Consider the following 21,362-nt stretch of genomic DNA (forward strand, 5'->3'; position numbering starts at 1 on the left):
GGAATCACTGACTCGTTTGCTTGTCACCTCTGCGCCGGCACCTCGGCCCCTTCCTGCCCCGCTGCCCTCGGCATCTGCTCCGGCATCGCCCCCCCTGCCCTTCTCTGCCCTGAGCTTTCCTTGGCGCCTTCGTTTTTACCTCCTAGTGAAGTGGCCCAGGCAGGGATCTGGGGCTCCTGGGCTCTGCCTGCAGCTGCTGGCGGGGGGGGCGGGGGCTCGGGCCCCCCCGCCACAGCGTGCTTGTATCCCTGTAACGTGTGTGTGTTCCTGTAACGTGCTTGTATCCCTGTAACGTGTGTGTGTTCCTGTCAACTTGCTGCAAAGGTGGCAGGGATTTAGCTGCGGTTCTTAAGTGTACACATATACCTGCAGGTACACGTGTGTGGGTAAGCGTATCTATGTCTATATATACACACATATGCACGCACCTTTTTTGTTTTTCTCTCCTTAACATGCTTCCCAGTTGCTGACTCGCTCAGCTGGTAAGTGCAAGACACACAAAGGATTTTGGTAGTGGCTGGAAGAGGGTGTGCAAGGTGTGGGACTGGTCCTGGGACCCCCGTGCTGCAGCCCCAGCCCAGCGCTGTGGGCACTCCCTGGGAGTTGTGTGGTAGAGCTTTGCTTTGGTCTCTGGTGTTCTGGTGTGTTTGGTTTTGTTTTGTTTCCAGAAATGATATCCCCTGCTGTTCTTCCACCCACTTTCAGGAAGGAAGCCTTGTGCTTGCTGTTTTAGCTTCATGAGTTCAAAGCTCTTCCACTTTGTGGGGCAGCGTGTGTGTCCTCATGTAACGGTGGGAAAATGCTGTGTGTAACCTCAAGGTGTGTTTCTGTTCAAATTGTCACTGGGGTTTTTGTTTCGTTCGCTTTAGTGAGGCAACGAGTTCTTCAGAAACAGTGTCATAAGCTGGATGTGGAAGGGAAAAAAATGGAGATCATTGTCACAGACCCTGAAAGAGCAGTAGCTGCTGAAGAGAAGCCATTTCCAGAAAAATCAGTTCCCACAAAGGTGAATAACGATTGTAATCCTAACCAGAGCTTTGAAATAGTGGTGAGAGTGTCAAAACACTCACTGATATTTTGCTTGAATTTTGTTGTAGGGTCTGGATGCCACAAGCAACCTTCAAACAGAAGGTAAAACGTTGTCCCTCGTCCTGTCTGCTGATTCTTCAGGAAATGAAACCCCTGATGCTTTTCTCCACACACAGCTCCAGTTTGGTGGGGAGTTGTGCTGAAGGTTTCTAAGTTTGGCAGCCTGATTCAGGTGATAGAGGGAAAGATGTTTGGCCAGGGGTCGTGTAGACTCTATGGATGGAGTTTCTGTTTAAAGTCTTGTTTGGTGCCATTTTGGGTGTTTTTTCCTCCTTTCAAAATTAGGAACTTCAAGTTATTTTTTGTTTGTTTGTTTTTTATGCCAGAGGGGACCTTGAAAATCTTCAGCTGCTGCTTTTCATGCCTTCATTGGGTCAGCCTAGCTTTCAGTTTTGGCTTTTTTGTAATTCATGGGATGTAATGGAGCAGATGGTTCCTGACAGGGATCTAGAAATAATATGGCTTCTACAGTTACTTGTTTCATTTTCCTCTTGCTGGGCTTATGCTGACAGGCCTTCCAAGGCAGCTGTCTTCTGTGCATGTTACAGGTTTGGTATCAGTTGTTGTACCTTAGGAGAGCTGGTAAACCCTGGAGCAGAGGCAGAGCCAGCCTGTCAGTGCTGCCTCCTGCTCCAGCCTTCCCGTGCTGCCTCTCTGTCTTCCTCCTTGGGGCTGTTGGGTGCTGCCCCAGGACTGAGGGATTTTTGGATGTTCTTGAGCAAAAGCAAGCTGAGACCTTGACCCCACCCCATCCCCAGGCAGGTGTACAGCTGCTCCTCTCAGCTCCTCCCCCCTCAGTTGCACCTGTCCTCTGCCACAGCCCTGGAGGTGTTCACTGAGGGTGGTGAGTGCCAGGATCCCTGCCAGCCTTCTGTGGACATGGGTCCTTCAGCACCGTGGTGCTGCACTGGTGGCAGGGCACGGTGGTCAGCAGGAGGCTCTGCATCCAGTCACACTGAGTTACTGATTTGCTGTGTTGCCTGTGAAGGTCCCCAGCTGTGTTCAAACTTGTTTACACCCAGACTAAGATACAGTTGCAGGGATTGCAGAGCCTCTCACAGCCCTTACCAACCTGGGCAGCTGTGGTTTGTTATCTCAATGAATTTTATTGTGTTTTATTTATGTCTCCAATTCAGAGACATAACAGTGACCTTGGACTTGTTTTCTTTTGGCTATTTTTGTGCCACCACAGAAGCTGCTTGCAGCCCTGCAGAATATCACACCTGGGCTGTTTTGTATCCCAGCAAGTCCAAGGATATACCCTGCAGTATTTGTTTGATTAGATGATCTCTTTTCATGGGAGAGGAAGGGAGAGAAAGGGTGAGCAAAATCTGTTTATTCCAAGAAAGATGCACTGATATGTCATGCTGCTTATTTCTCTTTCTGTTAAAGATGGTGCAGAAGCCTTGCAGAATGCAGAGAGTTCTGTTCCAAGCAGTGAACACCAGGAGGAATCTGGCAGATTCCTTCTTGCAGAAGAGTCTGCAGAGACCTCACCTTCAGTGGTGTTTGAAAACATGGGATGCAATTCAGAATACTTCATTATCCTGTTGGAGAACATCAGTGGCCTGTCAGATGATGACTTCACTGTGGAAGAGATACCTGAACTAAATGTTGCTGTAGCTACTTTTAAAAAAAGGATTGGTAAGTCAGGATTAATACCATTGTTTATTTCCATGTATATGTAGGAGTAGTAGCTTTCAGAGCTTGATTCTTCTTCCAAGGGAGATCCAGTTTTTAAAAATTACCTGGACTTCAAGAAAAATGTAAGCTCCATGAAAATGCCTGAGATTCCCAATGTTACACTGAAAGTAGAAAACTGTAGCACCTTCATTAATTGAAACTGATGAGGTCTCATTGTCTCTATCTTATTTTGGGTTAGATGTAGAAGAAGTGGTAGTGGACTGAGGATGAAGATGAGTTCTGCAAACTATTTAAAATCACCATTTGAGAAGAAAGTGAAACAGTGAGAACCGTTTAGTTTATACAAGAGATCAGTAGGAGGCCAACAGAGACGTAGTGGCAGTGAACAACAGAGAGTAACATTGGCTGTGTGTGTTTTCCCTGTTTGTCACAACAGAGTTCATTATTTGTCACCAAAGACAGTTTTACCCCAAATAGAGGGAGAAGTAGACTCAGCTCATTTCTCTGCCAGAAGTGATAGCTGGGCCTGTTAACAACACTGGAAAACACAGTCAGCTTGTACTGCTTTTCTGTTTACAGATGCTGAAGAGTTTGTCAAAAAATGTTCACAGCACAAAAGAGTTAGGCAACTAAAAATGACTGCCAGGCTTCTTGAATTGACCCAGAGCATCAAGGCTGAAAACCTCCCAGCCAACATTTCCAGAGATGACATCACCATGTACTTCGAGAGTGAGCAGAGTGGAGGGAAGTCTGTGTCAAGTGTCCAGCTCTTCCCTGAGGAGAACTCGGCCATCATTACTTTCCATGATCACAAAGGTAATGCTGCCCTCCACCTGACCAAACAGCACCTGAAAGAAACTGACCCTGATCTGGGGCTTTAGGAGGAGCCTGGCTTGCTGTTGCTTAAGCCAGCAACACTGTCCAGTTCCTGGGAAGTGCTCTGCCTTTAGAAATACTGCTGCATGGCTAGAGTTTCAGAATCTCTCTGTTTTTCATACTACCAAAGGGTCATTTTAAGATCTGCTTTATGCATGGCTTGTTCCCACTGATGTTTTTTCTGCATTTACAGAGGTTTTTATCTGCAATACAACAAGGATTGTACTTGCAGGGAGAGGAGGCATTGTATGGTAAATATCTCTGTTAGGAGACTCCTGGCTTAGTAAATTCCTTTACTTTTAGTTAAATATATCTGCCAGGCAATTTTTTTTTTCTTCTGGCTTTCAGAATTTGCTTTAAGTTAATAGCTATTTTAGATCACTGTAACATGGTTTCAAGTCCCAACATCTTAATTCCTTTCCTTTGTCCATTCCAATTGAAAATGCAACCCCTCAAAAATAAAGTAAAAATGCACTGGCACAGAGTTTTACTTTAAGTTGGGAGTAAGAAGCATTTCACAGTAGTAACTTAATAAGGCCCTGCCCCCTGGTGGGCTTTCCTTAGGAAATGAGTGCAAGCTGTACAGGTAAATACAAGCACAAGCATATTTACAAAACTAGATGGAGCCAAGCTTTTTATCTTGTCCCCTTCCTGGAAATCAGAAAGTCATAAAAATAACTTTTCTTTTTTTTTTTTCATTGGAAAGAGCTATTTTATTTAACATAGTAGTTCTAAGAACAGAGTAACTTGCTTGATTTGAAGTTAATGATGTGTGTGTGTGTTTGGCTCTGTGTGTGCTAACTTTTAGATCTAAACACTGTCTTGGAAAAGCAGCATTTACTGGAAGAGAGACAGATTCCTGTGCATCCGTATTACCCTTCCCTGGGAACAGTCCTCTATGGAAAAGAAAGACCACCTCTCAAGATGCCAGACCCCTTTGGGGTGCCACTAGATCCACATGTCTGGCAGTTTTTACAAAGGCAGGCTAAACTGATCCAAGACATAGACCAGGAGATGGCAGTTTGCCATTGCAAGCTGGAATGGCCACAGAAGGACTGTGCCCACCCCGAAGTTACACTGTGCCCCTCGTTACCTCTTCCTGAGCAGAAAAAGCCAGTGGTTCAGTTGATGAAGACGTGGAAACAAGCTGCCTGTGCTGAGTTCTCACGTCTCATGTCATGTTATGTGACTATAAAGTGTAGAGTAAACTCAGTGGGTTGGGAAGATGTGAGAAAGAGACTGGAGAAGGATGTTGCTCTGCTCATAGCTGACCTTCCTGAGGAGACAATGGTGATTGCAGGCAACAGAGCAGCAGTGGACAGAGCAGAGAAAGTCGTGAGGGAATGGATGGAAAACACCATGAAGGAGACTGAAAGAGAGAGCCAAAGCATAGAAATTTCTGTGCCAGTGTTGCCAGGACAGTATGCTGTTCTGCAAAATGCTGGGCTGGAGGAGAAAATTCACCGAGAGTACCCGTGCTTGAAGATCTTTTATGATGACACAAAAAAAACTGTTCAGCTGCGTGGATTGCCTGCAGAAGTGTATGTCATCAAAGCTGACTTACTGGAAAAGGTATTGAACATGCCAAATACTTTAGTTACAGTTGATCCCCATGTTCTCAACTATCTACGGGTCGTAGATAATAAAGCAATGTCAGAGTTGTTATTCACTGGGAAAAAAATTAATGCTTTTTATGAGCATGGTACTCTGCAGGATGATGTTGTAATGCTATTTGGAAATACCTCCAAAGATCTTTTGGAAGCAGAAAAGCAAATAAAGAAAGGCTTAAAATACATATGCATTGACGTGGGGGACGATGAGGTCATTAAAAAGGAGGAGTGGAAAAGTCTTCTTGCCTCCTTGCTTAAGAAGTACAATTCTTCCCAGGAAGGCCTAGTCATTGATGGACCTGTTGGAAAAGAAAACAAAATTATTATGACTGGCTTATCTAAGACTGTAAAAAAGGTTTATCAGAAATTTAGAAGTTTCCTAGATAGAAACATACAGGTGGAAAAAGCAATCCCAGCTAAGTCAGTGGTGGCTGTGCAGTTTGTAGAGAACAAATCTGATGTTTATCTTGAATTGAGGAAGAAAGGTGTGACAGTATGTTTTGACACCAGGACACCATGTATTCTTCTGGATGGACCAAGAGCAGAAGTGTCAAAAGCAGTAACCATGTTTGAAAAAATTCTGTCATCCCTTCACTCAAAAGATGTGACAATCAATACACCAGGAGCTAAAAACTTCTTCACTGAGAGGAAAGATTCACATGTTCTTGAGGCAAAGCAGAAGTTTAACTGTTTGATTAGGCTGGAAGAACAACAACAACAACAACAACAGAAGGGTGAAGAAGTTGGTAATAAAGAGAAAAGAAAGCTCTACCATGAGGTAGTGCTGCCAGATGGGGTTGTAATAGCAGTGTATAAAGGTAACTTATGTGATTACCCAGTTGATGTTGTGGTCAGTCTATGTAATGAAGAATTGCAGCACATCAGTGGTGTTGCTGAGGCACTGTCAAAGGCAGCTGGCCCGGAGCTGCAAGAGGAGTGCAACGAGGTGGTGAGGAAGACTGGCCGTTACGGGCCTGGGTGTGTACTTACCATGGGTGCTGGGAAGCTCCCCTGCAAGAGTGTCATGCATGCTGTTGGGCCCAGGTGGAAGAAGCATAAACCAGAGGATTGCTTGTCCGTGATAAAAGCTATAGTGAGGACAAGTATACAGCTGGCTGAAATATTCAACTATCATTCCATTGCTCTGCCTGCTATAAGTGGAGAGAGTTATGGCTTCCCACTGCAAACCTGTACACGTTCAGTTGTATCCTCCATCAAGGAGACCTTGGAAAAATGCAAGTCAGACAGCAGCTTGAAGGAGGTTCATCTCGTGGATGACGTGGAAGAAGTGGTTCAGGTTCTGAGCGAGACGGTAAAAAGAGTGTTTGCAGCTAAATCATTCTCCCTGATACTGATGATGCCCCGCTCAGAGGGCAGTGAGCTGAAAGAAAGCCAGGAGCATCTGCAGGTGGTTACAACAAATGAAGGGCTTTGTATCCGAGTAGAAGAGAAAAACATCCAGGAAGCCACGGTAGGTTGCCTTCTGCTTCATCTTTAACGTGATATGAAGATTTCAAATTTTTCTACTTAAAGTTACATTGGTTTACAAAGCAATTGCTACTTCAGGGAACAATGGCTGTGTGTGAGCTAAACAGGGATGCAAGTTGCAAAACTGATGGATTTCAGGATGGGAACTGGCACTGCAGCAGTTTCTAGAGGGCAGCTGTGGGTTTCAGGATGTTTCATTCCCACCTAGGTTTTATTAATTCTCCAGATCTAAGGTCAACATGTAAAACAGCTTGCTTTTTTTTCCTAAAATGGAAATGCTGCAGTACTTACTTTCTGGAAGCATTTATATGATCTGTAGCTGTCTAGGTTGGATATTACAGGAATTCAGCACTTGTCGTGCAAACAGGGAAGATGTAGCTTATTTTTGTTAGTTTCCTTCTTTTTGAATGGATTAAAGACACAGTCTGTGAAAAAGCTACTGGGCTCTAGGAAAGCAGCCCCATAGAAGAATGCATGCTTAGTTTAGATTCTTTTGCTAAAGTCTAGAATTGACTCTACTTATTTTTTCCTTACATTCTTATTCTTTTTGCTAACAAAGCATTTAGCTATTCCTCATCTAGACCATCGAGGCTCAACTTGCACCTCTGACATACTTTGTTTCCCTTACATTATGTTCTTCAGTGATGCAAAGTGCATCTTGATAAACCTGTCTTTATCAACAGCCTTTATACTTCTGGAGTTGAAAAATCTCCCTAACTTATTATTATTATTGTCCTATTGTTTCAGCATCAGTTGGTTCAGTTGACATTTTGGTGCCTGTAAAAGGCTGTTCCAATAAAAAGCAGTACTAGATGTAAAGAACCCTCAATATGACACACATTTAAAATGGTGATTCAGGTGTCTCCAGTGGAAGAAAGCTAATCAAACACCAGACTTCAAGTCTTTACCTGTTTCACTTTATAAGAGCACATCAACCTCCCTTCACCTTGTTTTGGTCTGTGAGGTGCTGCTTCTGGTCTTGGTCTGTGAGGTGTAGCCAATCCCACTTCACTGCAAAGGAGGAAAGGGACGTTAAACTTTCTGCATTGTGTGCACCTTGTACAATACATCCAGTGGTGATGCTAGAGAAGAAGAAGCAACACTGCAGCCATTCTTCACAAGGAAATATAGGAAAGGCTGGGTCTGTGGAGAGGGGAGGAGGCGAGCTACAGAGGCTGGGTTTATTTCACCTTCCCAGTTGTTGGCATCTGCTCAGGATGAAGTGAGTCACAGCCTTGCCTCCAGTGACCTGCTCACACGTAGATACCCCTGGTGGTGGTAGTCACAGGGAGTCTGATGCTGCCTACTGTAGGTTTCCTGCAAGTCCAGGAGTACTTAGTATGTAGAAGCTGTGCTGAAAACCAGGTTATTTCCCCACTGGCAGTCCTGTTTTTCATGCTCTGCGCTCCTTTGGTAGTGCTATTTGTCTTGATGCATATTTTAACTTGCAGTCTGGCTATAGGTATTCTCACGGTCATTTTGTTGCAGACGGATGTTATTGTCAACAGTGTTGGCAGAAGTCTGAAGTTTGGTATGGGGCCTCTTTGCAAAGCCGTGCTGGAAAAGGCTGGAATTGCACTCCAGTGGGAGTTTGACCAAGAAAAAGAAAGGCAGGAAGGTGTTCAAGGAGGTGTGGTCTGCACCAGTGGATGTGCTCTGCCCTGCAAGTCCGTGCTTCATGCCATACTTCCTCTCTGGGATGGAGGAAGAGGACAGGCCCTGCAGGTATATTTAAATTATTTTTTTAAAAAGAAAAATATTCTGAAACCGATTTATTTGGCATCCTGTCCTGATGTTTCAGGATTTAAATAGTTAGCTTAGATGAGTCAACTCCATTTACTTCTGTTGGAGTGACCTTAAAGATGCCTTGAGGCACTAACAGCTTTTTCTCATACCAGCATAGTCTCTGTGGAACTAATAATAAATTATGCCTTTATTAAAGGTACCTACTCTGTTTTACAGACCTTAGAAGATATAATCTATTTCTGCTTGAAGAAAACTGAAGAACTTGGACTGAAATCGATCACTTTCCCAGCTATTGGAACTGGAGGATTTGGATTTCCTAAATACATTGTTTCTAAGCTAATGTTTGATGTGGTCTTCAAGTTTAGTCGTACGCACACTCGGAAGACTCTCCAGGAAGTTAATTTTTGCTTGTATCCAAAGGATCTGGGTACCATTGAGGTAGCTCTTCTCAGGACAATGCTGTCTGTTACATGCTGCTCTGGTTATACCTTAGCAATATAGTTTAGTTTTATTGCTTTCTCAAGGGAATAATTTAGCACTTACTGCTGTGGGCTGGTGACGGTGGGATGTCTCTCCAGTGTCTCATTCAGTGTCTCTGAAATATAAACTCTGAGCAAGCATAAGCTGAAGACAAAATTGGCCTCACTGCCTATGAGGCACCTGTAGGTGCTCACTCATCTTGTGACGGGAGTTCTGGAAACACAAAGACAGTATCTGTATAACATGGACCATCCTGGGCTTCCACTGTTATTAGTGACTACTAAACATGACTGTAAAGTGCATCAGGTGGCTCAGCAAGAGCTATGTGTCTGTTAATTATGAAAATATTCAGTATATAAACTCTGATATACCATTTTGGTACCTTTTTTCTCTTCTCAGGCTTTCACCATTGAGCTAGGACACAGGATCACTGAGAATTGTGATGCTGCAGCAGCAGGGGCAGGTATGTTATGTAGGGAGGGACAGGAAGTGGGACACGGGGAAGAAGGTCAATTCTGTAAAGTGATTTTATATGTACAGGAAACAGATGACATGTCATAAGACAAAGAGCTTTTTTATTATTATTTTTTTTCCTCCTAATGGACTGGCATTCTTAAAATCCATTTGTGAAATCTTAAAGAGGAATTTTTTTTGTTGAGGACATGTTTATCTCTTGGTGAGGCCAGTTTTATCACATGGAAGAGAATATCCAGGTAGGAGAACCATTGGTTTGTCCTTTCCAAAGGGTTTAAGAACTTGGTTATCACTTTGCCAAACTATCCATACATAACATGTGTTTCTGTACCTTCAATATTTTACACAGAGATAAACAGAATGGATTATTTTCTTTTCATTAATTGACAGTGGTGTGACACTAGCACAAGAAAACCAGTGAGCAGCATCAACAGTAAAGGCTTATTCCCAAGAATATATAGCTCTTACTTCTCAGTTGCTGTATCAATCAGATGAAGTTGAGAGTGTGCAATAAAATATGAGTTAGGTAAGTTTAGACTAGACATAAGGAACAGTTTTCTATCTGTGAGGGTAAAGATGAAATACTTTATAAAAGCGTGGTGGAGGGATCTCCGTGACTGGCAATGCTTAGGCTGGCTACTCTGTTTCTTGTACAAGTTAATTCAGAAAACTGTTACAAACCTGGTCAGGTCAGGTAACCCCATAAGTCCTTTCTGAATGTATATTGCTTGATTTACAGGAATAGAAATGGTTTCACTTTCACAGTATTGAAACAGGAAGGGTACTGCATCCTCTTGCTTTCAGAAGTGGAGTAAAGAGAAGGGCAGAGGCTCTCTAGGGCCATCAGACTGATCCAGACCGTGCTCCTTGAAATTATAAGTTGAAGTTTCCATCAGTGGAAAAGAATAATACCCCAAACTAGAGAAGAAGTGGTTTAAGGTATTTTTCTTTCCCTTGCAGGTTCCATTAGGTGTGTTCCAACTGAAGTAGTGGGAGTTCATAAAATATGGATTGGCCCCATTAAGCTTGAAGTAGCTAATGGAGATATTACCAAGGAAGATACAGAGGTTATTGTAAACATAGCAAATGAAAAATTTAATGCCAAATCAGGTATTGTATTAAATATCCAGTTCTTTAGTGATAATTTTGTGCTAGCTTTTAAAAGGGGTAGGGGAAAGAATTGTCCATATGAGAAACTGCAATTAAGTATTTTTCAGATGAGAAAGTTGTGATTAGTCAGGAAGTAGATCTTAAAAAGGTTTTTTATGTGTCCTGAATGGTTCACTTAGTTTCTAAACTACTCAAACAGAAGGTATCTGACCAGATGACAAAAATGCTTAAATAAAGTGAATTTTTATATCAAAATTCTGAAAAACTGCTCTTGTCCCAATATGTCTCACTGCAAGGCAAAGCCCTGGCTAAGTAAATTGAGCTGTAAGATGCAGAGGATTCTTTGGTGATGTTGTGAAATGCAAGTATAAAAGGCATCACATGATACAATTCAAATCAATCAGAGGGTTTGGTGAGGAGCATACTATTGGCTGGTGAAACAATGAAATATGGGTTATTGGTAATGATTTCTAATCAAGAAGGAAAGCAATGTTCTCTTTGCAGCCAGTGCAGTGTGTCATGGAAGGCACTTAAGGGAACTGGCAAGGTTTTGCACTTTGCTATGTGAGAATTTGGGGTATTTGTACAGTCCAGAAGTTGTGTAGAGTTTTGAGTAGAATAGCTAAGTTGACATAATGACTGCATATGCTTTTCTTGTATCATTTAAGGGGTCTTCAAAGCAATCATGGATGCTGCAGGTTCCCAGGTAGAAGACGAATGTACTCAATATGGTATGTTAAAACATACTGTCTTGTTTAATAAAAATCTTTTCTCTCTGAAAACTTAAAATTGTTTTATTACTCTGTACTCTGAGGGTATAATTATTTTAGCTGAAAAAATAGCTTTCACTTTTAGGAATTTCGAAAAGTCCTGTTGTTGTTTTGACACCTACTTGGTGTCTGATTTAAGACCAGAAACAGTCCCATTGGCTTGAGCATGATTCTTAAGCTCATCTATTGTCAGATAGAGGAGAGCTGAAGTTTTGAAACTGAACAGAGTGGTGGAAGACCTTCTTTTGGTGTAAGCCCATGCAGGACTGGCTTTTAAAAGCTAATAGCAGATCTGGGCTTACATTCAAAAATACATTATTATTTTTTATTGAAATAATGTAACTCTGCTTATCACCCTGATCACAAGTTCTTTTCTAATCTGCATTTTGCCAGACCAGTAGAGCAGGAAAATCCCAACTCTCTGTGGTTGGCCTCTAAGAGCAGAGAAAGGGACACGTCCTGGGTGCATAAACAAAATGTTTCTGCTCCAAATCCAGAAGTTAACTCAAAAGGTGGAGTTTTGTGGATATTTTTCCCAGCCTTTGGCTTTTCAAGCTGTCCCCATTTATCAGCCTGATCTCAGTGCATGCAGAACCTCTTGCAATCAGTTGTTACCTTTGTGACCAGTGAAGTGGCGTGTAACCCCATGTTCTTCAGTCTGTTCACCCCCACAATATGACTCCTGTTTCGAGGTGTTTGTAATCAAACATTAGAGCTCTGAAAAAACACAAATGTCTTTTTACAGATTCCATAGCACAGTTCTTAGATCAGCTGGTCATTATCTTAGTGGTATTATTTTAACTATTCAGCTCTTCTGCAGAATAAGAGTTTGAGCTTTCGAGGAATAATTGTCATAAGAAGGTATTTCTCATCTAAATTAATTGTGAGCATTCTATTGGCATGCTTTTAAATAAAAGTGAGCAGTATTTAAATTCAACAGAAATTCTGAAGTTGTACTCAATAAGAAACCCCATTGTAGCTAGGATCTTGGGAAATTAGAAAACACATGATTACTTGAATTACTTTTTTCAAAGAAATTCTGCAGTCAGAATTATTTACTAGAAACAACTAAAACCAGGATAATATGGCTCCCTGTGGATTTCTTTCCAGTTTTTGCACTTTTCTTCTGGCATCAATATAACCAATTTTCTTATCAGAATGGGTAGCCACTTTGAAAATTAAATGTCTTCTTTACCTTCTGTGTTCCAGCTGAGCAGTGTCAAAGTGGCTTTATTACTACACATGGTGGGAAACTGTTGTGCAGTAGAATCATCCATGTGATTTACAATAGCAACGTGAAGAGTCTGGTCTCCAAAGTGCTTAACGAGTGTGAGCTAAGGATGTACACATCTGTCACCTTCCCAGCAATTGGAACAGGTTTGCGCTGTCTTGGGACAGTGATGAGGGCTGTGATGTGGGTAGTTCAGAAACTGGGACAAAGTTGATGCCTCTGATGTGGGTAAGAGTAGACTTGTACAAGAAGCTCTCTGATTTGTGCAAGTTTGTTGTGGTCATTTGAAACACTTTAAAAATCCTAGTTTTTTAAAAAAGTATAAATATTACAGTCAATATTGATTTGAGCAAGAACAGCTAAAGAAAAGGTATTGTTCCATAAAAGACATCCTTCCCCAAAACAGACTGTGTGTCTCCTGGCCACCCTGCACCTTTCCTCAAACTTCCCATAGACCATTGCCTTGGGCTTTCAGCCACACGGAAGGGCTGGAGTTGGGGTTTGGAGGAGGAGGAAGCTGGACTTGTCCTGAGATCAAAACCTTGGCTACAGAAATTGTGGGCTGGGTACCAGTAGTTTACACCATTTATAGAGCCTATCTGCTCCAGTGCAGGGGTAGAGGCAGGCTAGCTTCCTTGGCTGAAGCTTCTGGCTAGCCTGGGGAGCAGGGCTTGAAGAAAGCAGGGTGTTCTCCTCAGGCCAAGGCTCCTCTTCATGGGAAAAATAAATCATGAGCTGGTCCTTGCTCAGTGTGCCAGGTTAGGGTAGAGGCTGGTGTGTGGGTCAGTGTTTGGACTCCACAGTGATGGTTATGGCAGATCCCCTGGGCTGCCAACAGCACCTGCATGCTGTTGTCACAGTGGCTGTCCCAGGGATGCAGTGGCTGAAATGGCTTGGGATCCCAACAAAATTTCAGGATTAGCTTCAGGTTGTACTTCAGGCTTGTTGTAGGGGAATGAGAGCGATTGTTTTGAGTGTGATGTTCCTGTTTGTATGTTGAAATGCACAGCAGGCTTGTGTCAAAATCCTCTGCTGCTTTTGGTCAGGTTTTACTTTGGTACCTGGTTTAAAGCTGGGGATAGAGTTAGTGATGTGTGGGTTAAAAAACATCACGGGGAGGCTAAGGCTGAAGTGTTTCCTGGAACCTCAAAGTACACAGGGGGTGAATCCCAGAAGGTCTTCCCAGGTCTGTGTAGGGTGTCAGCTCCTGGAGCTCACAGGCTTAGGTGTAAAGCTGAGATTAAGCCTGGGGCTTTGGCCTGAAAGCAGAATGGGGGAGGAGGGAGGGACACCAGTCTGTATGAGGTGGGGATGTGCTCTCTGTTTTCTAGATGCTGCCTTGCTTTAAGTGCTGTTCACTGGTACATGCCTTTTATTTTTGTTTAGGTCAAGGAGGACTGAGTCCAGCATATGTAGCCGATGACATGTTGGATGCCATAGTGGAATTTGCAAGCCAAAGATCAGTACAGAATCTGAAACAAATTAAAATCGTGGTCTTCCAGAGAGCTATGCTCAGAGACTTTTACTCCAGCATGAAGAAGATAAGAGATTCAGATTCATCCACAGAAAATTCACAGGTGTCTCCAGTTAGATGTAAGTTTCCCACGTGTACGGGCACATGAAGCTAATGATCTTTTATTTCAAACTAATAAGGAATATGTATTTCTTGACAGCTTGTTTTTGGCGCAGAATCCAACCCACTGAGAAGAAAAAGCCCAGGGCTTTGAAGAAGAAAGTTGATTTAGCTACATTTCAAATTTGTGGAGAAAGCAGACAAAAAATATATGAAACAGAATTGTGGTTAAAGAAATTAATTTCAAAGGAACAGTTTGAAAACATTATGTCAGATGAGCTAATTGAAGATTTTGATGACAGTCACGTTGACACCTTGGCAGATCTCCAGAAAAGAAAGGATGTTAAAATTCAGTTTGAAAATACACTTTCCCCCCCCAAGATTAAAATCTCTGGTATTAGCAAAGATGTCTGGTTTGTTTCTGGGGAAGTTAAAAAAATGATCCAAAACATTAGAGATACTGAAGAAGAGCGATCCAAGGCAGAACTTGCTTTTAACCTGGTTGAATGGAGGTATCCTGGAAGCAATGGCAGCTTTGTTACTTTTGATAAACTGACAAATATGCAGCTGGAGGATGCCAAAATAGCTAAAAGACCACATCTTACTGTCAAAATTAACAACAACAACTACAAGGTGGATCTGAATAGTCTACAGGCTATTGATGACCAAGGGAAAACTATAAACATTCAACGTGTGCCAAAAAATGAAGGTAAATTACAGCTTTCTTAATTAAAAAAACCCTTAATGGTGATTACTGAATTATAATTCTGATAAATGCAAACTTGGCTATTCCAAAGTAGTAAGCTATTTTGTAGGGGTTTTTGCCCTTTTATTCCCTTTCCTTTCACCCCACCCCCCCCTCTTCCCTTCTTTCTTGTTACTTTTCCGTGATTAGTGACAGATAGGACTGAAATCAGAACAGGTATTTTAAATAAAAACATTATCCTCACCTATGAGACTAGTGAGCATAATTTTAATGCTTAAGTGGTGTATGAAGAGTGCATAAAATTCTTCTGTGGTTTTCCAATTATTATTTTTTTTTTGTTAGATACTGCTATGGGGATAATTAGACTAGAGAAAATGCAAAGCTTTTTACAGTGCATCACAAAGCCAGTGAGGTGTTGAAGGGAGAGGGTATTCTTGCAATGAAGTATTGTGTAGGGTACTGTCCTCTCAGCCCTCTGTATGCAGACGGTTTGTAGGATATGTCTACAAAACTGAGCTCCAGGTATCTGATGATACCCTGCTAATGATGCTGTCACTGTTTTGCAGACAACCAGGCAATAGAGCTCCCTATGCATTGGGAAGACATGAAAGAGGAACGGGTCAAACTGGTGAATCTCCAACCACCATGTCAGGAATTTCTGGAAGTTGAGAGACAATTTCGGAAAAGCTGTCCCGGAGCGATCATAGAGAAGGTGAAATCCTATAGGGGAAAAAGAGTGAATTCTTGGGCTAAAAACATTAATATACTTTCTAAAGGTTTGTTAAGGTCTCTGCAACAAAATACACCTTTAATTTGTCTCCCCAGCACTGTAGGACAGGGTGGATATAAATCAAATCCAATTTCCTAAGAGTTGCCCTGCCAAGTCTGCCTTCTGCTAACACAAAACTAGTGACCATCAGTCTCTGAGCTGACTCCACATTCAGTTAATCTGGGGATCATTAGTTCATGTGGTAATTCCAATCAGGAAGTTCTATACTGAAAGGGAAGCATTAGCAAGCACATTCAGAATGCAAAGGAAAATACTGACTCCTTACAGACTGGCCATACCCCTTTTTACAATTGTGTTACTTCTCCCCTGTCAGCCCCAGCCTGTCAGGCTAGGCTGGAGTGTTGGTTTTAACCAAAGTGTCAAGATTTTATTCTGCTCATTGAAAAATCTGCAACACAGAGCACAGAGATTGAATTGCCAGGGAGAAGATGGAATTATTCAGAATCAGGAGGAGCAACAAATAGAGAAAATACAATTAAATGAAGAGAATATGTGTTTGAAAAAATTTCTTCTGTCATGAGGTTGAATGAGTATGGTCACCAAGACACAAACAGGACAAAATATTAGTGTACACTGGAAAAACTCAGGTAATGACACCAAGACATTTTCAATTGAAAATGGAAAGCTGTTGCAGCAATGCCTGTAAGATGATACGTGGATGCAGATATGCAGCTGGTTTCCCCCTGAGCCATCTTCACACTGTTGACACGGGGAGGCAGCAACACCAATCCTCTCAGCAAATTATTTTTACATTGTTGCAAAGCTGCACAGGAAAGGATGTAATTGTGACTTCCATGCTGAGACCTAGCAGAGAGACTTAAATTCAATGTAATGCTTTTGCTGCAGTCTACCCTTTAGCGAGCAAGTTATCAGTAAGGATGGTGAGGATGTACAAGAAGGCACCTGATGTTGTTTGCTCTAGCAGTGGTACAACAGCCTGTTTCTAAAAATGACAAAGCATCCCTACTGTGGTTGCCTGTGTACCTGGGGTGGCAGGCAAGACAAAAGTATACAAAAAATTACCAAGCTTGAAAAGCTCTTGTAAGCTACTTTGGTTTCTGATTTTTCAGGAGGCTCGTGTATTCAATTCCCCAAGCCAAGCCCCACACTAAGAGGGTACAGTGAAAATTACTGTTATTCTTTCAGTTTGGTTTTAAAGCTTTCCTGCCATGATACATATTGATCCCTACCAGTATAAACATAGTTCTATTTTGTGACTTTGCAGATTGAAAGAATGCAAAATCCCTACCTTTGGCAGACATACCAAATTAAAAAAATATCTCTCTGTGCAAAGAACAAAAATGAAAATAATGAGAGGATGCTATTTCATGGGACAACTGCATGCTCATTGAGCAACATCAACTTAAATGGATTTAATCGTGCGTTTGCTGGAAAGAATGGTGAGTCAATAACCAAAACATTCAATTTCCTCAAGGTGTGCTAGGGAATGTCAGTTTGAAAGTGCTGGCAGCACAACATCAAGTTGGAGAAAAAAAAATTATAAACTCCAAAGCATAATTTATGAGGATAGAGGAATTAACTTGTTCAGTTGTTGATGAACACCACCATCTAGGGGGTATCAGAAGAAGCTCACCTACTCTGAAATCAAGCCTGGGCAGCTTTTGAGATATGTTACTGTGGTCTGCCTACAGAAAGGAACAAGGGCTGCTGTTCAGCATCTTCAGCTGAGATACCAGCTGCTAGCTGCTGGTTTCTCCTCTCCTCTTAGACAAAGGTAGGTAGTAGAGGTGCAGATGCTTCTCCTGTTGCCTCCAGAGATAAGGATAGCAGAAGCAATCAGAAGATCCCACTCCCCTACCATTTTTATGTAAATGAAATCAGTTGAAATTCATTAATTAACTCTTCCCCTTTAATAGTTGCTAGGGATATCTATTAAATATTTAGCAGAAGGACTTTCTTCATTAGTTCATAGATTGTTTTGTCCAGCTTCCCCAGTACAGTCATGTCATGTTTATTATTTGGTAGCGTTCAAAGATGAAGGACAGGAACGAAAGAACTGGAACTTGGGCTGAATTGAGGTGCCAGTTGGTCTTCAAGGTGCTGCAACTTTACTTCAGAAGTCCTTAATTTCTATTCTTAATGTTTTCTTCCTTAAGACACAATTGTACATGCCTAGGGCTGACTTAATCCGGAGAGAGCCAGGCAGCTTAACTCACATCTAGTCGATACTTTAGTGCAGTCTGGATCCAAAAGTAGACATTTCTCTGTCTGGATCCTCTAGAGGTACTTACGTTGGTCTGTTCTTGAGAAAATGAAGCCAAACACACACAAAGATTGTATCAGGCCATGTGCAGATAGAAATGGCAGCTACTGTTTATTTTAAAAACATAACTAGAGGAGATGTAGTTTCACTTCCATGCTCTTTAATAGTGCCAGGGGTTGGATTTACTTGAGAAGTAAGAGCCCTAGATGCCCATGTCCTCTCTCTGCCTGGGAATCTTGACATCCACCTCTCTTTCTCAGCCAGGATTTATGAGAGGAAAGGCACACTTCCCTTTGTCAGGCTGAGTAGCCATGGAAAAATATCCAGAGATCAGATAGGAAGGACCTGCCTGGCCCAAACAGCTTTGTACCAATATCAGAAAAAAAGAATTCAGACGGAAGCCTGTGATTCCTCTAACTTCTTACTGTGAAGTATAACTAGAAAACTGTAATTACAATCATATAGTCATTTTAAGTTGAAAAGGCTTTGAAGATTGGCAATTTGATGGATTGCAGGCTAAGCAGCAAGGGTTAACAGAGAGAGGAACCCTTTTTCCCTTAGAAAAGGACAGTCAAAACCTGAGTGTTGACAAACAATATCAAAAAAATAATTCAGACGGAAACCTGTGATTCCTCTAACTTCTTACTGTGAAGTATAACTAGAAAACTGTAATTACAATCATATAGTCATTTTAAGTTGAAAAGGCTTTGAAGATTGGCAATTTGATGGATTGCAGGCTAAGCAGCAAGGGTTAACAGAGAGAGGAACCCTTTTTCCCTTAGAAAAGGACAGTCAAAACCTGAGTGTTGACACTTATTTGGCATCTATGCAGATTAATATTTAATTCTGATACAAATAATTATTACTAGAATTTGCTGTTTAAACTCTAATCAAATTTATAACATTCACAGAGTGAGGAAAATAAAATAAAAGGGGAGGGAGGGGGAGTTTTAGAGATTCTTCTGGAAATAACAACACTGCCTTTATTTGAAAACATTGTCTTTCCAAACAGCTGCAGTAATTGGACATGGAACCTACTTTGCTGTTGATGCAAGTTATTCTGCTAGGGATACTTACTCCACACCAGACAAGAACAACAGAAGATACATGTACTTGGCTCGGGTCCTCACGGGGAAGTACTGTGCTGGGAGAAGAGGACTAAGAACTCCACCACCAAAAAACCCAGCAGATCCTTTTGACCTGTTTGACAGCGTAGTTGATGATGTGACGAATCCATCAATGTTTGTCATATTTAATGACATTCAGGCATATCCTGAATACCTTATTACTTTCAAAAAATAATTTTAATAGTCTGGAAAACTTCTAGTGCCTTTTACATGTAGGAGTTAGCAGGACACTTCTTGATTCTCATTTGTATCTAGGTTTCTTAAGTGCTTGTTTGTCTAGCTGTGTGTTTAAATAATTTGAAGATTTATCAACACAATGAGGCCGGAATAAGGAAATATTTTAGAACATGTACTTTCAATACTCACATTTCAGATTCAGTTATGGGGAGGTGTAGGCAGGAACAGCCCTGACCTCTTCCTACACAGGGCAGAGGGGCTGGTAGGAGAAGGACCTGCTCTGCTTCACCCGTGGCCTGAAGCAGGAGGTGTAGACAGTTCAGTGCATCTATACATGTTCCTATTTCCAATATTCCCCATAAAGCATCGAGTGGGTGGTTGCCTGTGAGCTTTTATTTAAAGCACTCAGTGTTGGACCATAACCTCTCTAGCCAGCAGAGTTTTCAGTCATTGTCAGCCATCCACTCAGATTTGTTGGTGCTAAGAGCCCTACAGAAACAAGCATGCACTTTGCTTTCATTGTTTCCCCCCATTATACTGTTGGGGCAGACACTGTTAGTCCTTAGGTATAAATTCCCATATACCCTATATTCCTGTATATCTTTTATTCCTATATTCCTATATATATATATATATGCCTATAGGGACATTTCCTATGGTCCCTCACATTGTGTACATCCCTCTTCCACATACAAAGCCATTGCTTTGGGAATTTTAAAGACAGTAATGAGGGACTTTTAATTTCTTCTTGGTAGTATTGAAACATTAACCCTTCAGCAGAATTACAAATTTGCAGAACCACCTAGAGTTACCAATCTTAAGCCATTTGAAAATTTTCAGAGTTCTGCAAAGCACATAAAGACACTAACACATCTCTGCATGCTGTGCACCTAATTACAGTGATAGACCAGGTATCAGCCACATACACGTGCTTCTAATAAAAGCAGTTTCAAACAGCTACGTTGTCTCACTGATTTGTTGACACAAAGGAACACACATCCAGTGGATGTGTTACTTCACATTTGAGTGTCTTCTTTGTGTTACAGTGATGCCGTAAATAGTGAGAAGCTGAAAAGGCTTAGAAGACAAAATCGTTTTGTTGTACTATCTGTGTGGCAGATTTGTGCATGTGGACTCCAGGTGAACTTGTTCTGCCATGGTCCAAAGGAGATCTGTGCTACAAATAGCTGCCAAGATGTCTTAAATCCCTGCTGGGATGTTCCCAACGCCTGTGAAGGGGAGAAGTGCTTATGGTATCTGGAGGTGGCAGGTGGCAATGTAAAAAAATCCTGCTCTTCACAGCAGGTGCTCCTGCAACCCTTCAGATAAGCTCCTTGTGTAAATTTCCACTTCAAGCAAAGCAGAGTTTAGCTCACTCCTGTGAAAAAGGTGAGGATGCTTTTCTCCCTTCTCTGCTTTTTTTTTTCTTTGGGTGCTGTTCTGTGCTGTGGCAGCACTGCAGCAGCCAGAGGGGTTTGGGTGAGCTTGGACACACCACGTTCCCTCTGTGTGGCCCTCACTGTAATGGAATGCCTTGGAAAGCAGCAGCAGCTGCAAGATGAGGCACTACAAAATCCCAGGCAGTTTTTATCCCTGGTGGTGGTACAAGTTTCTTCACTAGTTTCTGTGCTAGAAACTTGGTGGTACTCTGTTGTGCAGGGTTTGTGGCCTAAAAAGCTGGGAGAAGGCTGTAGTGTGTAGGAAAAACAATGAAATCCCAGCCCTGGAGGTGGGTGCTGGGATGAGTTGGCCACAGGAGCACCTTTGCTTCGAGAGGCAGTAGGACTTCAGGCCCATGGCCTGGAGCAGATTCCTCAAGGCACAGAACTCCCAGGGACAAGGAGCTCGGTCTTGAGGAAAGAATGAGGGGTCCTGCTGAGCCGGGGGCCTGGCACCCCAACCCGAAACTGGCTTTGATAGCAGCAAGCCAGCCAGAGCCCTGCAGGGTGCACCTGGTCTCATGCAGCAACGTGATGCGCAGCTCCCCACTGCACTGCATGGGACCAGTGAGACTGCACTGCACGGCACTGCATCACCCTGCACCGAGCTGCATCACCCTGCACTGCATCACCCTGCACCGAGCTGCATCACCCTGCACTGCATCACCCTGCACTGAGCTGCATCACCCTGCACTGCCCAGTGCTGCCTTGCCTCACATGCACAATGTTAGTGTCCTACTCCACTGTGTAAAAGGCTCCAGTGCAAAGTAATCTGAGTACTCCGCCCTGCCCTGTCCTGCCCTGCCCC

General features: G+C 42.4%; 2 protein-coding genes across 2 annotated transcripts in view; both read left to right on the forward strand.

Annotated features, from left to right (window-relative positions):
- Positions 1 to 19,113, forward strand: part of LOC104387440 (poly [ADP-ribose] polymerase 14-like) — a 19,712-nt gene extending 599 nt beyond the window's left edge. The window contains exons 2-17 of the mRNA XM_009996209.1: positions 870 to 1,006; positions 1,098 to 1,131; positions 2,482 to 2,733; positions 3,313 to 3,549; positions 4,418 to 6,690; positions 8,196 to 8,432; positions 8,670 to 8,891; positions 9,333 to 9,396; positions 10,368 to 10,517; positions 11,186 to 11,248; positions 12,497 to 12,664; positions 13,905 to 14,111; positions 14,192 to 14,800; positions 15,364 to 15,509; positions 16,813 to 16,987; positions 18,824 to 19,113. Of these exons, the coding sequence (XP_009994511.1) occupies positions 870 to 1,006; positions 1,098 to 1,131; positions 2,482 to 2,733; positions 3,313 to 3,549; positions 4,418 to 6,690; positions 8,196 to 8,432; positions 8,670 to 8,891; positions 9,333 to 9,396; positions 10,368 to 10,517; positions 11,186 to 11,248; positions 12,497 to 12,664; positions 13,905 to 14,111; positions 14,192 to 14,800; positions 15,364 to 15,509; positions 16,813 to 16,987; positions 18,824 to 19,113 (5,264 nt within the window). The remainder of the gene's footprint in view (positions 1 to 869; positions 1,007 to 1,097; positions 1,132 to 2,481; positions 2,734 to 3,312; positions 3,550 to 4,417; positions 6,691 to 8,195; positions 8,433 to 8,669; positions 8,892 to 9,332; positions 9,397 to 10,367; positions 10,518 to 11,185; positions 11,249 to 12,496; positions 12,665 to 13,904; positions 14,112 to 14,191; positions 14,801 to 15,363; positions 15,510 to 16,812; positions 16,988 to 18,823) is intronic.
- A 1,975-nt stretch (positions 19,114 to 21,088) lies between these two features.
- LMLN (leishmanolysin-like (metallopeptidase M8 family)) overlaps positions 21,089 to 21,362 on the forward strand; it is a 15,475-nt gene continuing 15,201 nt past the window's right edge. The window contains exon 1 of the mRNA XM_009996210.1: positions 21,089 to 21,121. Within this exon, the coding sequence (XP_009994512.1) occupies positions 21,089 to 21,121 (33 nt within the window). The remainder of the gene's footprint in view (positions 21,122 to 21,362) is intronic.

This window comes from Chaetura pelagica, unplaced genomic scaffold, assembly GCF_000747805.2.
Source record: "Chaetura pelagica isolate M959 unplaced genomic scaffold, ChaPel_1.0 scaffold3, whole genome shotgun sequence".
Taxonomy (NCBI): Eukaryota; Metazoa; Chordata; class Aves; order Apodiformes; family Apodidae; genus Chaetura; species Chaetura pelagica.